The sequence below is a fragment of the Phasianus colchicus genome, chromosome 20 (assembly GCF_987193195.1).
Source record: "Phasianus colchicus chromosome 20, bPhaCol1.hap1.1, whole genome shotgun sequence".
In the NCBI taxonomy this organism is placed as follows: domain Eukaryota; kingdom Metazoa; phylum Chordata; class Aves; order Galliformes; family Phasianidae; genus Phasianus; species Phasianus colchicus.
In genome coordinates, this window is record NC_143455.1 from 4,309,254 (window position 1) to 4,322,576 (window position 13,323).

The following is a 13,323-nucleotide window of genomic DNA, read 5'->3' on the forward strand; positions in this document are numbered from 1 at the left end:
ACTGTTTCTGTATGTACATGGAGTTAGCTTTAATCATATGTGGGCTTGAGGGTGAGGGTAGGAACTGCTCTCTTGCTCAGTAGTTCAAAAACTACACCTCAAATAGAAAGAGAAGTGGGTAGAATTGAAACAGGCAAAAAGGATGGGGCTTCACAAGAGATACTGGGCAAATTCATGGAACTGAGTTCTGTGAGTGTTTCGTAGACCTGCTTGGTTCAGGACATCTCTGAGCCTCGGGTGGTGGAAGGCTGAGTGGGGGCTGGTGCTTGCTGTGCTTCTTCCTGCTGTTAGGCAGCAGCTTTGGGCTGTTGTCAGACAAAGATAGCCATTCTTACGTTCCCTGTACATGAAGTTGAATTAAAACTATCAGTAATTAGTTCCTATCAGTAATTAGACCTAACGCCCGCTTTATGTAGGCGTTGTCTGCAAAAGGTCAGGACTACAGCTCTGCAATTATTAGGTGTCCCTTTGAATATTGACAGACAATTGATTTTTTTTTTGTTGTTCTGTTCTTTTTTCAGGCTGCTGAACAAAAAACCAAAGGTAAATTTACGTTTATTCGTTTGGTGAACAACGTGGTGTTTTAAAAGTTTGCTTAAAGATGTGTGTGTGTTCTGTCCTTTATGTTCCTTTTTAATGAGGGGGTGTCTCGTTAGTTCTATTCCTAAATCCTTGTTGCAGGAGCCAACTCTTCATACTGGATTCTCAGAGTAAGTTTCTACTTCGGGTGTCACATGGCTCCTTTTTGGTAGGAATGCACAGATGAAATAACTGGAATGTAACACACTCTATGTTATCAATTTTCCCCTCATGTCAGGACAGATGTAGTTTTCAATTTCAAAGACAGCTCACTGCCACCAAAAAGTGCACATCTCCCCATCCTACAGCCCCAATTCAACTCAGTGTAGTGAGTGAATTTGGTTCCTTGAGCTCATGAGAAACCTGGGTGGAGGAAATGGTGGTGAAGCTGCGGCCTTACCGAAGGTGAGGAGGTGAGGCAGGTGTGATACCTTTCTTCTGCAGCTTTCTGCCATCTGCTCTGTGCCTTGGGTTGTTTGTCACCACGCAGCAGTCAGGGCTGCAGCTTGGTGTTGAACTGGTTAATGCACGTTTATTGCTGTGTAATTAGGTGGCAGACTGGCAAGTACAGCTTCTCAAATTCCAAAGGCTGGGAATTAGAAAAGAGCCAAGTCTAGCATATGGGATTGACAAAACAACTTATGTTTCAAACGCTTTTTATGTATTTATATAGCAGAAATTAATTCTCTCTTCAGTAATACTGAATTCAGAAAAACAATCTTCTAAGTACACGATGGAGAAACGAGGACAAATAATTTATCAGCACGCTTTTTTTTTTTCCCCAATTTTTTTCCCATGAGAAATGTGTGAAATCAGAAAGCTTCAGTCTGAATTGTGTTGCATCTGCCCTGTGGTTCATAGCAGTAAGGAAGACAGCAATAGCTGTGACCTTTCCTCTCAGAATCTTAAGCATGTGAGCAATTGGGAATCAAGGTATGATTTCTATCTCAGAAGTAGTTTAGTTTCCAAAATATGTAATATTTTTTGTCAACTCATTTCTGTGTGAAAAGGATTCAGTGCTACAGTGACTTTAATATCATATCTCAATAGCAGTTGTTTTTCTTGTCACAGTAACTAATTATGTTCGTTTTTACATAATTAATGGGCCTTGATTCCTGACAGCATGGAGCCACAGTGCCATCTCCTTTCCTGTGTGGCATAGTGTGGTTTTTGTCTTTGCTGTGATAACTTTGTATTTATGTTTGATACCATCGAGTGTGATGTAAGGTTTTATAAGGATGGTGATATAGATCCAAGTTTTTTTTCAGGAACACCTGAGTTAATTTATTTTAAATGTAGGGACTGCATTTAAAACTGTGAGTTCAGTACTTGTCCCTTATCTTTGTCTCTTTGGCACCCGTACTTTATTTTATTTCCAAGGTTGAATGACAACAGCCACTAGAATTAAAGGCAGCACAGGGATTAACACCAAATTATTTTATTTCATATCTGGGAGAAAGCAATTAAATTCATTGTAAAGGCAGAATGGCACTATAGCTGGGTGAGCTGCCTGCAGCAGTTATTGCATATACAGGCTGTTTTAAATCAAAGATTGAAGCCAAATGGGGGCTGAGCCTTCTGCAAAACATTACTGCATCTGGATTTGGGGTAGGTAAGGTGTGACATAGCAGAGCTGCTTGCAGCACGGATGTTACTTTCTCTGCTGTGATCTTTCCAATGTCTGAGACCAGCCTGGGTGTGCAGGGGAAGCTGTGTCAGAATGTGCCAGCTTGGCAGGGGAGCACAAATTCCTTTTGTTGGTGCAGGCATGGCTCTGCTGTGCAGCTGTGGGTGGCGGTGGCAGTGGGAGGTACTCCCACCAGTTGGGTTCTGCTGGAGGAGGCTGAAGAAAATCATACAGAGATGGCAGAGGGAGGCAGTTTTCAGTTTCTGTTTTTCAGCTGGTTGGGACAACGTGTTTATGCTGTTTCTTATTAGCTCCTGGCTGTGTTTGTGAAGGAGAAGGCAGTTCTTGGAAGTGACTGGAATGGGAGAAGCTGCGGGACTGGAGCAGTGGAGAAGGATTTCTTTTTTGGTTGGCTTATGTTGTGCTGGAAACCTGTGCTGTGAGAAAGAGACTTCTAAAGTTTTTATAAATATTGCATTTCTCGCTTTTTCTTAGTGTAGTATTAAAAAAAAAAAAAAGAAAAAGAGGATACTGTTCCATCTAGCAATTTAGCTCCGTGTGTGTGGTTGTGGCTCGTTGGAAGCTGTTGCATGCTTGGTCTCTGGTGAGGCCTCAGGAAGGAGGAAAGAGGTTTCCTGTGGGTGTGAGCATGGTGTGCTGTCAGCTCGGAGCAGGCTGGCTGTTTGCATTTGTGTGTGCAGCACAAACCCTTCCAAAATAAACACGTGCTTCCACCAATAGAGGGAAGGCATGCGGCTGCCTCTGAAGTCACTGGTGCAGGGGTAGGAAGTGCTCCCTCGTGTTGCTCTCGTGTCTATTTAAACAAATTATTTTTGTTGTTTAAATGAAGAACCAGCTCTTTTAAGTCTTGTCTACTTAGCAGCTTCTTCAGTTTCTAATTTTTTTTCCGCAGCATTGTTTGGTATTTTCTTTTAGGCTGAATCTCTTATGAGTTCGCTGTTGGCAGCAGTTCTGGGCTATGTGTGAAAGGAAAAAAGGCATTTGAAGAACTGATAAGGAGCTGTTTCTCAATTACTTGAAAACAAATTAGTCTTCCTGTTAAGCTGGAGAGAAGCGCTGCAGAATTAGATGAGGTGGGAAATGAACACGTTCCCATTGCACGCTGTGCTCCCATGTTACTGCTTTATGGTAATTTTTTGAGAGCAGCACCATTGAACACAGCCCATTAGTGTTTATTTCAGATGTGTAAACTCTCACCGCTTTCTGTGCTCTTGATGAAGAAACTTTATGTATATATAAAGGCTTTTGTAATGAAAGCATTTAGCTGTAACTACCAAGAAGAGCTTGGTGCTGTACAGTACGGAGTTCCCACTGCAGGAAATGGCTGTTACTTCATAACTACAGGAGACTTTTCATGGAGAGCTGTGCTTGTGACAAATGCTACGAGGTGAAGGTATTTTGCTGCTGCTGTTTGTCCAGCTGTCTCACTGAGGATTTAGGGAGCACAGAAGTGCACGAGTCCCTGGCTCTGGCTGCTTTGCTCCCATGCCAGCTGAATTCTACGTGCTTTATCTAAATGGAAGCTCAGGTGCTAAGTATAAAGTAGCTGAAGTGATGATAATAGTGTGTTACTGAAGCATCCACCCTTGCAATGCATGTACCCCATTCTCCAGCATCATCTGCAGTGAAGGTAAGTGTTGAATCTCCAAATGTACAGATGCAAAGAGTTAACTGTTTACCATTTTCAGTTGGCCTTAGAACATTCTTTCCTAACTCTTTGATTAGGAGAGGTAGTCTGCAGAACATTTTTTCCTTCACTGTAAAGCATAGGGGGTCAGTCTGTCCCTTTTACTTCATGATGTGTGCAGGGCTGTGCATTCCTGGCATATGACCAGGAAAAGGGATGATGGCTTTCAAATGGAAAGATGGGACCTTCAGCTCTCTGCTTGCAGGATGAGGCAAGGTTACGATGGCTGGAACCCTGCAGTGAACGTGGGACCCAGCAACCCTGTCAGCACTGCCCTATGATGGAGTGGTGTGGCAGCATCATTCCCCTCTGCTTGTTGTCTGGAGCTTTCTGCTCCCCCAGGCTGTTTGTACTGTGTCTCTTGGGAATCCTCACCATACAGTGATGTTAATGTACAGCTTGCAGAGGCAGGAAAGTTGCATATCTGCAGACTGAGAGGTTACAAACGTAGACTGTAAACTTTCACTTTAGAGATGATGCCAGGCTCTTTTTGGTTGTGCCCAACAACAGGACGAAGGGCAGTGGGCATAAACAGGAGCACAGTGAGTTCCATTGGGGCGTGAGGAAGAACTTCCTTGCTGTGGGGATTACAGAGCACTGGAACAGGCTGCTCGTAGATGTGTTGGGACTCTCCTTCTCTGGGGACAATCAAAAGCCACCTGGATGCTTTCTTCTGTGCCCTGCTGTAGGGTGCCTGCTTCAGCAGGGGGTTGGATGTGATGATCTCCAGGGGTCTCTTCCAGCCCTTGTGGTTCTGCAAGTGTAAAATGGAGAAGATTCTTACGTTTCAATTGTAAGAAGTAAGAGACACTGGATGATATTTGGGGTCTGGTATCTCTTTACTACTGATAGGTTACCATTAATCCAGTGTCTCAGTGTGACCTCCAAACTGGAGTAGGCTCTCTTGGTTTCTGATTGCAGACATAAACTTATAATTCTCTGGCCTCCCCCAGGGCCCAGAGTAGGAGAAACCACAAAATCCTAGAATGGTTTGGGTTGGTAGAGACCTTTAATATCACCTAGTTCCAACCCCCCTTGCTATTAGTTCAGTGTTGTGTTTGCATGAAACAGTTCAGCACTGGTGACAAAATGTGCCACAAATCATCATTGCAGGAGGAAGGGGAACGCTGTAATAAGTTCTTCAATTAGGTCATAATATGTAGTCATGTGATAACCTGCTGATAACCCACTGCCATGTGTTAAGGCTTTGTAACGCAAATGTTTTCATTCTGACACCCCTTATCTTTGTGTTGTTTTGCTATTACAAGAGTCTTTAAACAAGTTGCATGTGTTTCATTCATAGCTGGCTGATACATCACTCCTCTAACAGGAGAAGTAATTACGATTTTACAACCTAAGAGAATAGAATGGGAAGGTAATTCATAGAGTCCCTCCATAACATTGGTCAGAAAGAGAAGAAGGTGGTATAAAGCTGGGACAGCACATCTAGAGGAGAAATTTGCATGTGGAAGATGACAGATGAGCCCGGGTTGCTTGGAGTTAACTGGGAGAGAAACTTTGGTTTCCTGCTTGCTGTTGAATGTGGGATGGCTGTGACAACCCACTGGAGTTTGTAGTGACAACAGCTCAGTGCTACTTAATGTGCCTTTTCTGCCCACAAGTGTAGGCAATGTTGGGAGTATCTTTAGTCCAACCCTCTCATTTTGAACCGAAGGAGAAAAAATTAGCGTAGCAAGTAAGTGTATGGATAACTTTTCCTACAACTCCTGTTCTGCGTTCTTTTGTTTGGGTCCTGTTGGTTTTCTAATCACAGGTATCCACTGAGAGGCCAGGTGTGTGTAAGCACCGGTGGATTTTGGCAGAAGAGCTGAATTATGGCAGGGCTGGGCGTCCTGAGCCCTGCAAGTGGGGGCTGCCAGTTTTGAAGATGGAAGTCTTCTGTAGCTCTTGTGAAGCTGTAGACACTTTCAGACGAATGTTTCCAGATAATCAGGCATCAAAACAAGTACTGTAAATGGTTTTTTGTTGTTGCTGATAAAAATATTTGTCTTAAAAAAAAAAAAAAAAAGCAACCAACAAAACAACAGCACACACAAACATTTAACTCCAGGATTATTTGAAAATAGAACAGAAACAACATTCTTAACGTGCTCCTGTCCTGAGCAGGGTTTACAGGGCAGCTGATCCTTAAAGAAGTAGAAAAATGCTTCAACTTCTTTGCACAGAGATGCTGTTTTTCCTTACAGCTCATGCAGGCACCTCCAATTCTGTTCCCTGTGTGCCTTGTTAAAGTTTTTGAGTTCCTCTTCGTTCCTCTCGCAGACCCCTTAGTGACAGCTTGCAGTAGCTGCCCATCACGGAGATTTGGCTGTGTACTTGTAAGTGCAGAGAGAATATTGCTCTGCTCTTCCTTGTAGCTTGCATTGCTCAGTCTCCTCAATTGGGAAGTGATCTGGGCTTACCAGATTTAGGATGTAACAGCTCCAAGTGTATTTATTTTTAAAACAGGGTCAAAATGTGAGCTTTCCCATACTAGAAACAATGAGAAGTATTTGTCAAATGCTCTGAACGTTGTCCTGTTTGAAGGCAGTAGGACTTCATGCTTTCATCAGATGTCTCTTCACATTGTCTAATAAATACATCCTGACATTATCTCTACAGGACTACTCTGTGAAGAGAATAAGAACAACTGAAATAACACCAGTTTGACTTTTCTAGCCCTGATTCTCTGGGTGCCCCTTGGTGCTGATGCCTCTCGGATAAAATCCCCGACTTGCATTCTGGAAACACAACAACTGCCAATACAGTTGTTGACAACTGTATATTATAGAATATAAATTTTAGCACAGCTACACAATGATAATGGTGGCTGTTAAGATCAAACTGCATGCTGTTTTATGGTTATTTATCTGCCCACAGTGTGTGCTTCCATATTCAGCAGTAGGCCTCTTTCTCAGTAACAGGCATTGCCTAACAGTGTATTTAAACATGTAGACTGTGAAATGGTCAGACTGTTGCCTCTTCTGGTGTCACAGCAGTTTGGACAGTAGCAAATGTTCTGTTCTTTAGTCCGCTTATTTAATAACTATTTACCAGTTAGAAATGGAATGTTGTCTGATGTTTCCTGTCCACCTGAGATAGATGCTCTCGTACCATAGACCAGAGGAGGTTTTCTTTGCAAGCTTGCCATCACTGTATTCTGTATTTGCTGAGAAGGATGGACTGGAGCTCAGCTTGGAGTTTAACCCACCCAGCAGGTTGGTTTTGTTGCACATGGCGTTATGCACAGCTGCTGATTCCATCAGTTTGGTTCTCCTTTACATTCTGAAGTTGGTTGTTAGTTGTTAGCCTTACATATGTTTTCATTTAACTTAAGGACTGCCTTATGAGGTCATTCTTTTATGGGAAACACTGCTGCTGTGATGCCATCTCCGTTAGAAGCTGCCAGCTTTCTTTTACCTGCCATGTGATGAGTGCTCTCTGTTGGTAGGTTATTGTGTTACTGCCTGCAGGGGGCTTGTATCCCATGTAAATATAATGTCTGTAAGATCTGCAAACCATAAGCTTGAAGGAGAGGTTTATTAGGGGACAAACATAGGCTTGGTTTGGAGCATAGGATGCTGGGTGGATTTGAGGTGCATGCCAGCTTTGTAGCATTGCTTGTCCCGTTCCTTGGAAAGGGTGCAAGCAGCTTTGTGCTGTGACACTCTGCACGTTCCTCAGGCAGTTACTCTGCAGATTCTGGAGAGTGTTGTTTTGGGGAAACAAAGGAAATGAAAGAGCATTCTGATGTTCTGACACGGTGTGGAGCCTTTGCTTGAGGGACCTTATGTTGGGACCTGCTGTTGGCATTCCTCTGCTTCGAGAATCTCATCAGCCTCCTGACTTCCTTTGTAAGATTATGTTAATGCTTTTCCTGAGTTGTTAAAGATGGCAGCCCGTACTTAATAACAGCAAATTCTGCAGGCATACTTGCAATGCGAGTTAACCAGCTCGCTCTGTTAGCTGCTGGAAGCACTGTGGCTGTGATCACAGCGTGCAGCTGACCGACCCTTCTGGTTCTTCCTGACCTGGTTCAGGCAGTGCAGTGTGCTTGCTTCCTAAGGATGGTTACTCACAGGGCTGATTGCAGGGCCAGGATCACCAGGACAGGAGGTAATGTTCTTTGTAAGCATCCTGTCCCAGCTTTTGTGGTCTGGCTGCAGTGGCTCATGCTAGGCAGCGTTGTGGGACATGCATTTAACAGCTAATGCTTCTGGCACTTCTCAGCTGCATGGGGCATGTCAGCATCCATTGCTGTTTGCCCAGGAAGAACATGTGAACCCGAGGTGCAGCTCAGCCTCTTGATTGCCTCTTCCCTTGTTGGCAGTAGTCGTTCTCCTCTGTCACATAGAGCTTCATGAAGATTCCCCTCCTGTATCAGGATGCCCTTAGCACTTCTGGCATCGCTTTGGGTTTGGCTGCTTTGCTGTCTGTTTTTCCAGCAGTCTTCATGGAGCCAGACCTTTGGCCTCTCCAGGACGTGTGATGTGAAGCTGACAAGTTACTGAGCTCCAGAATCAACACGTCCTCAGCTCCTTTAAAAGCTCTGAGTGCCACACTGACGTTCTGGGCTCAGGACATTGCACGTAGCTCTTTTGGCTAACAAGAGGAGATTGTCGTGTCCATCTCCAAGCTGTCAGACAGATCCAACAGATATTCTTGAAAGGCATTTTGTTTGTTGTTGTAGAGCAGTGTCCTACTCAGCCTGAACAGTCTTTCCTGTAATTTAAGCCCATTCTTGTCTGATAGTGCCTGGTATGGAAAGCTGCCCTTCTCTGCAGCAGCCCTTTGTGGATCTTCTTTACTGAGCAGCTCCGTCTGTCTGACTTCGTGCTGCTGCTTTCAAACCATTTTCCAAACCACAGTTGTTTGTTTCTCTCCTGTAGAAATCCTTCTAGTAATGTAACGATTATTAAGTAATGTTTTGAGTTAACCTGTGTAATTTTACTACTGCTGTTTGTAAGTACAGTCTGTTCTGTGTCTGTCAGGCTGAGTCCAGTGTACAGCTCTGTAATGTGTTCATAGCAGTGCTGCTGATTCCTCCAGTTTGGTTATGTTAGCTCATTTATCTCTCTCTGAACCCAGCTTGCTTTAAGGAGCTTCCCAGTTTCAGATGGCCTCTTCTCCAATGCCGTAAACACCTTGAATTGATCGTGCAGCATTTCTTCTTCCAACTCTCCTCTCCCCCTTTCTCCTTTTCATTCACTAACCATTTTCTCTCTGCTGGGAGTCCTCTGAAGCAGACATTTAGATACAACATTTGCTTTAATTCCTCACCAGTTTCCGCTGCAGTTGTTTGCATCTGATTGGCAAAAGATGGGAAAACCTCCTGGTGGTGCAGGAGGTGAGGCTGACCCCCCAAGCTCCCACATCCCCTCCAGTTCTGTTCTGTGTAGGTGTGAGGCAGACCCCACTCCTTCCTGGCACCCACCAGGGGCTCTGTCCTCTACAGGAGGAAGACAGGAAGGCCGTAATGCAGTATTTCTTCAGGAATGAAAACTTTAAAACCACGATCTCATTGTTACTGCTAGCTGGGATCTGGGCAGCTGAAGGTTACAACATTGCAGTCCATTACATCCTCACTGCATTACTGCACCTGTGCTTTGTACATTTGATGTAGGCCTGTTTTTCAGTTGCGATTCAGAATGTGTTTTAAAATACGCAGTGTTTTTGGCTCTGTGTTCTTTACAGTATTCCATTACGGTGGCTGTATGCTCTGCCTGCTGTCAGCACCTCATCTCAGGTGGATGATAACCCCAGGGGATGATCGGGGTGAGGTAGGGCCCTCTTGGGCCTGAAGTGTTGGGTGAGTTTAATATGAGCTATGGGTGAAGTCAGGGCGATGCAGTGCTGTTAGCTGGCAGTGCCCCTATTGGCACTGCACAGTGGAGGCAGCTTAGGTGCATCTCCCAGCTGGCTGTCTTGCTCTGATGTGCAAGGAATATTATATTAAAACCCCAAATTACTATGTTAGGTCTCTGGAAAGCCATTATGAAGTTGTTATTTTTGCAGTCTGCTTCGGCAGCTCTGGGATTTTCCTCTTCCTCTGCAATGGAAGCTGGGCACAATCTTAGAAGGCTTGGGAAATGGTCCAAAGTTACTCTTTGTACATCAAAGTGTGTGTGCTGGAAGAAAATCTTGGGCTTTCACATGTTAAACCAAGCAGTATTTCACTGATGAGCAGCCCTGACAATGCTGCTGTGGTTTCCTTTGGCCACATCTGCCTACCTGATATAAATATGTGCAGTAAATGTGGAGTAATTAGGTGTTCCTTCCTGGTGAGGGGAAGACATGTGCCTAAAATAAACTGAGCGAATATTTTGAATTGAAGTGAAGTAATAATATAAAATTATTATTAGTAATCTTTATTAAAACATCTTTAATTTCTTTTAACATTCATGTAATAGAATCTGATTTACTGGGAGTGGCATTTAATTAATTTAATTCAATTTAGAGAGTTAACTCTATTACATATTAGTACAGAAAATTACCTCTGAACAGTCATTTCTCACTGGTGACATGCAATAAGTTAATTTAGCTCCAAGTTCGTTTGGGTGCATTGTGAGTTCTTGCTGAAAGTTGCTATGGTGACAGCCCCATCACCCGGGCTGTCATCTGTCCCAACCAACGCAGCACTTTGTGCGGTGACACCGCTGCTATGGGAGGTAAACACTGCCAGATGGAGCAGCACTGCTCCCTGCTTCCTTCTGCTCGTGGTCCTTTCAGTCAACTTGGCTGCTTACATCTTTAGAGATGCCCAACTTGCATTGCAAGGACTGAAAAGCTTCCTTGGGAATGCCTGGTCATTACTGGCCCTGCTGCTGCCTTCCCACAAAGGAGGTTTTCTGTCTCACTGTGTTCAACAAATTGAACGGAGCTTTTCTTGGCTACTGTAAAATGACTGCAGAATCCCAATCAGAACTTGGTTGGCTTTTATTTAGGGCATTTTCCTGTAGATTTGGGGGAGAAGAAAAAAAAAAAAAGGTGGTCTGAAAACTGCTGGAACTACTTTCTTTGTTTTTCAATAATTTAAATCCTGTTTCTCTGATATGAGATTAATGCACGATGGCCCTGGAAAGACACAAAAGACCTGTTCAGCTTGAGCAGCATCACTGAGTAGGGTCTGCTCCGAGTTCTGAGCTGCTGCAGGCAGGTGGGTGAGCCCTCAGTTCTGAACAGAACGCTTCCCATGCAGGGCTGCCTTTGGGAAGCTCACAACTGCGTGTTTGAAACAGCGTTTGGATTGGAAAGGGGAGCTGTCAAAAGAACTGAAATGCACACTTCATGCCAGTGTACTTTTTGTGTCTAGGTCTGCGTGCTGGAAATCTGACTTCAGCAGTGTGTGTTTTTTTTCTTTAGAGCATGACTTTAATTGGGCTTATCTGACTAAGGGATCATTTTTGGGTCCAGATTGTTTTCATCTGATCACTTGGGGAAGCCACAACAATGGCAATTCCCCAAGACCTCTTCCGTTTCCAATACTGGGGACTGCATCCAAAATAGGATATGGAACCTCAGATGTTTCTCTAGAAATAAAATCCATGACATTTGGTCAAGTAGATACCTGTCAGTTTGGTCTCTCATTGAGTTGGCTGCACGCAGTCCTTGGCGAAGATGGCTCAGGGCAACCCTGCAGTGCTGTGGTGGTTCAGGTGGTCCTGGCTGTCCATAGGGCTGCAGGATGAGCACATTCTTAAGCCTTCTCTTGTGATAAAACACGGACCTAAAGGGTTATGCCAAACTTACAGAGTCTTTTTACTGGTTTATTTAAAACGTTGCTCTCGCCCACGAATTTGTTACTATTTTAGTATTGCTCTTAAGATATTTATTTGGTACCATAAATGTCCATGACAGCAGAGCCAAAGCTTTGTGTTTACACAGTCAGGCTGACATGTGTGCAGAGTCCCATGATTTCAGCAGCACAGCCAGTGTCAATAAAAACGACACGTCATGTCCTGACCATGCTGAACTCTCATCCTGCAGATACCTGATCTGCAGCTGTTGATAACTGCCTACATGGAAATGTCTCTAAGGAGCTAAATGCCAGTGCAAGTCCTTCCTCATGCTTCCAGCCTCTAAAGTCATTGGAAAAGTTGTATTCCTAGTTTGCAGAACAGATGTGTGTGTGTGCATATAGTGGGTCTGGTGGGTCTGTGCTATGTAAGACACAACAGATTTGATGCACACGTCTCTGTATGGATAATATGGGTAACACATCCAGCCTTTGTGATACAGCATGGGCATCCAAATTTAATTTAACTTGAAGATTTTTGCCTCAGTTTACTTAGTTCACAGACTACATGTTAACCTGAGGCAGGCAGCCCACCAGGTTGCCCTGCTTTCTGCATGGCTTTTAACAGGACTCAGGGCTTGGTCGTGGGATCTGTAGATAGAAATGAAATTTTAAGCTCTTGTGTACAGAAAACTGATAAATTTGGAGATTATTCCAGCTGTTAATTACTTCAAATATACCAGTTACTGTCGATTGTCATAGTTACCTATTTGTACAAATGATATAACCATGAGCAGATTGTTCCTGCAGAAGATATTTACCATTCAATCTGGGAGTGGCTGTGATTGAATTAAGGAAGAATGTTGCTGGTGTGATGACTTTGCACCTTTTGTAAATTTGCTTTTAAAAAATCCTTTAAATATGAAAACTGTATGTAAAACATTGTCTAATAAGATTAAATGCACACAGCTTCAAATTGAAGGATTGAGTTCCCACTTCTGCCCAGAATTCTTATGCAGCCCTGTATGGAAGCTATTTAATCTGTTATTACAAGGCTGGGATTCTCCCAGCAGCACTTGCAGTGGGGTTAGCATTGTGTCATTCATCTTGGAGCTGGTTCTGCCCATGACTGCCATTACAGATGGGGCTGCAGTGCCATAGATGGATGAGATGGATGCACACAGCCAGGTAGATGAGCTGGCTTTCTAATGTCAGAGTGATGTTGAGGGAGGAGAGCATACATGGTGCTGCTCTCTGGGTGGGCATTGAGTTTACAGCAGTCTGAATTCCAGGTCAGCGCATGCTGACGTGTTGGGTGAAGCATGTCTGTGTTGGGGGCTCTTTGGGAGGAACAGCAGGCTGGGAAGCAGCTTCTGGGCACCATGCATCTGTTTACTGATTTGTCTTTGGTTTCCAGTGAGCAAATCCAAGAGTAGAGGGATGGACATGATGAATACTGGAATTGGGAGTTATGTGAATCCATAAATACTGCTTAACGTCGTCTGCAAATTGGAGAAATATTGTTTGAAAGAAAGCAGACAAAGTGTTAAGCCTTGAAAGTTACCATCTGTTACCAGTTCACATCCTGAAGAAATGTAGCTGTGATAATTTAACTGTTCCATTACTCGGTTTTGATTCATGGCTTGGACTTCTAAATTTGAGGCCTGATGCATG

At 43.8% G+C, this 13,323-nt stretch overlaps 1 protein-coding gene across 2 annotated transcripts in view; it reads left to right on the forward strand.

Moving 5' to 3' along the window:
- The window catches only part of TNRC6C (trinucleotide repeat containing adaptor 6C), an 86,702-nt gene that overhangs the window by 15,652 nt on the left and 57,727 nt on the right, over window positions 1–13,323 (forward strand). The window contains exon 3 of one of the 2 annotated variants that reach the window (XM_090122058.1): window positions 522–543. In XM_090122058.1, the coding sequence (XP_089978184.1) occupies window positions 522–543 (22 nt within the window). Of the gene's footprint in view, window positions 1–521; window positions 544–10,395; window positions 10,583–13,323 lie in introns of those variants that run through there. The other variant, XM_090122059.1, reaches the window with a different exon arrangement.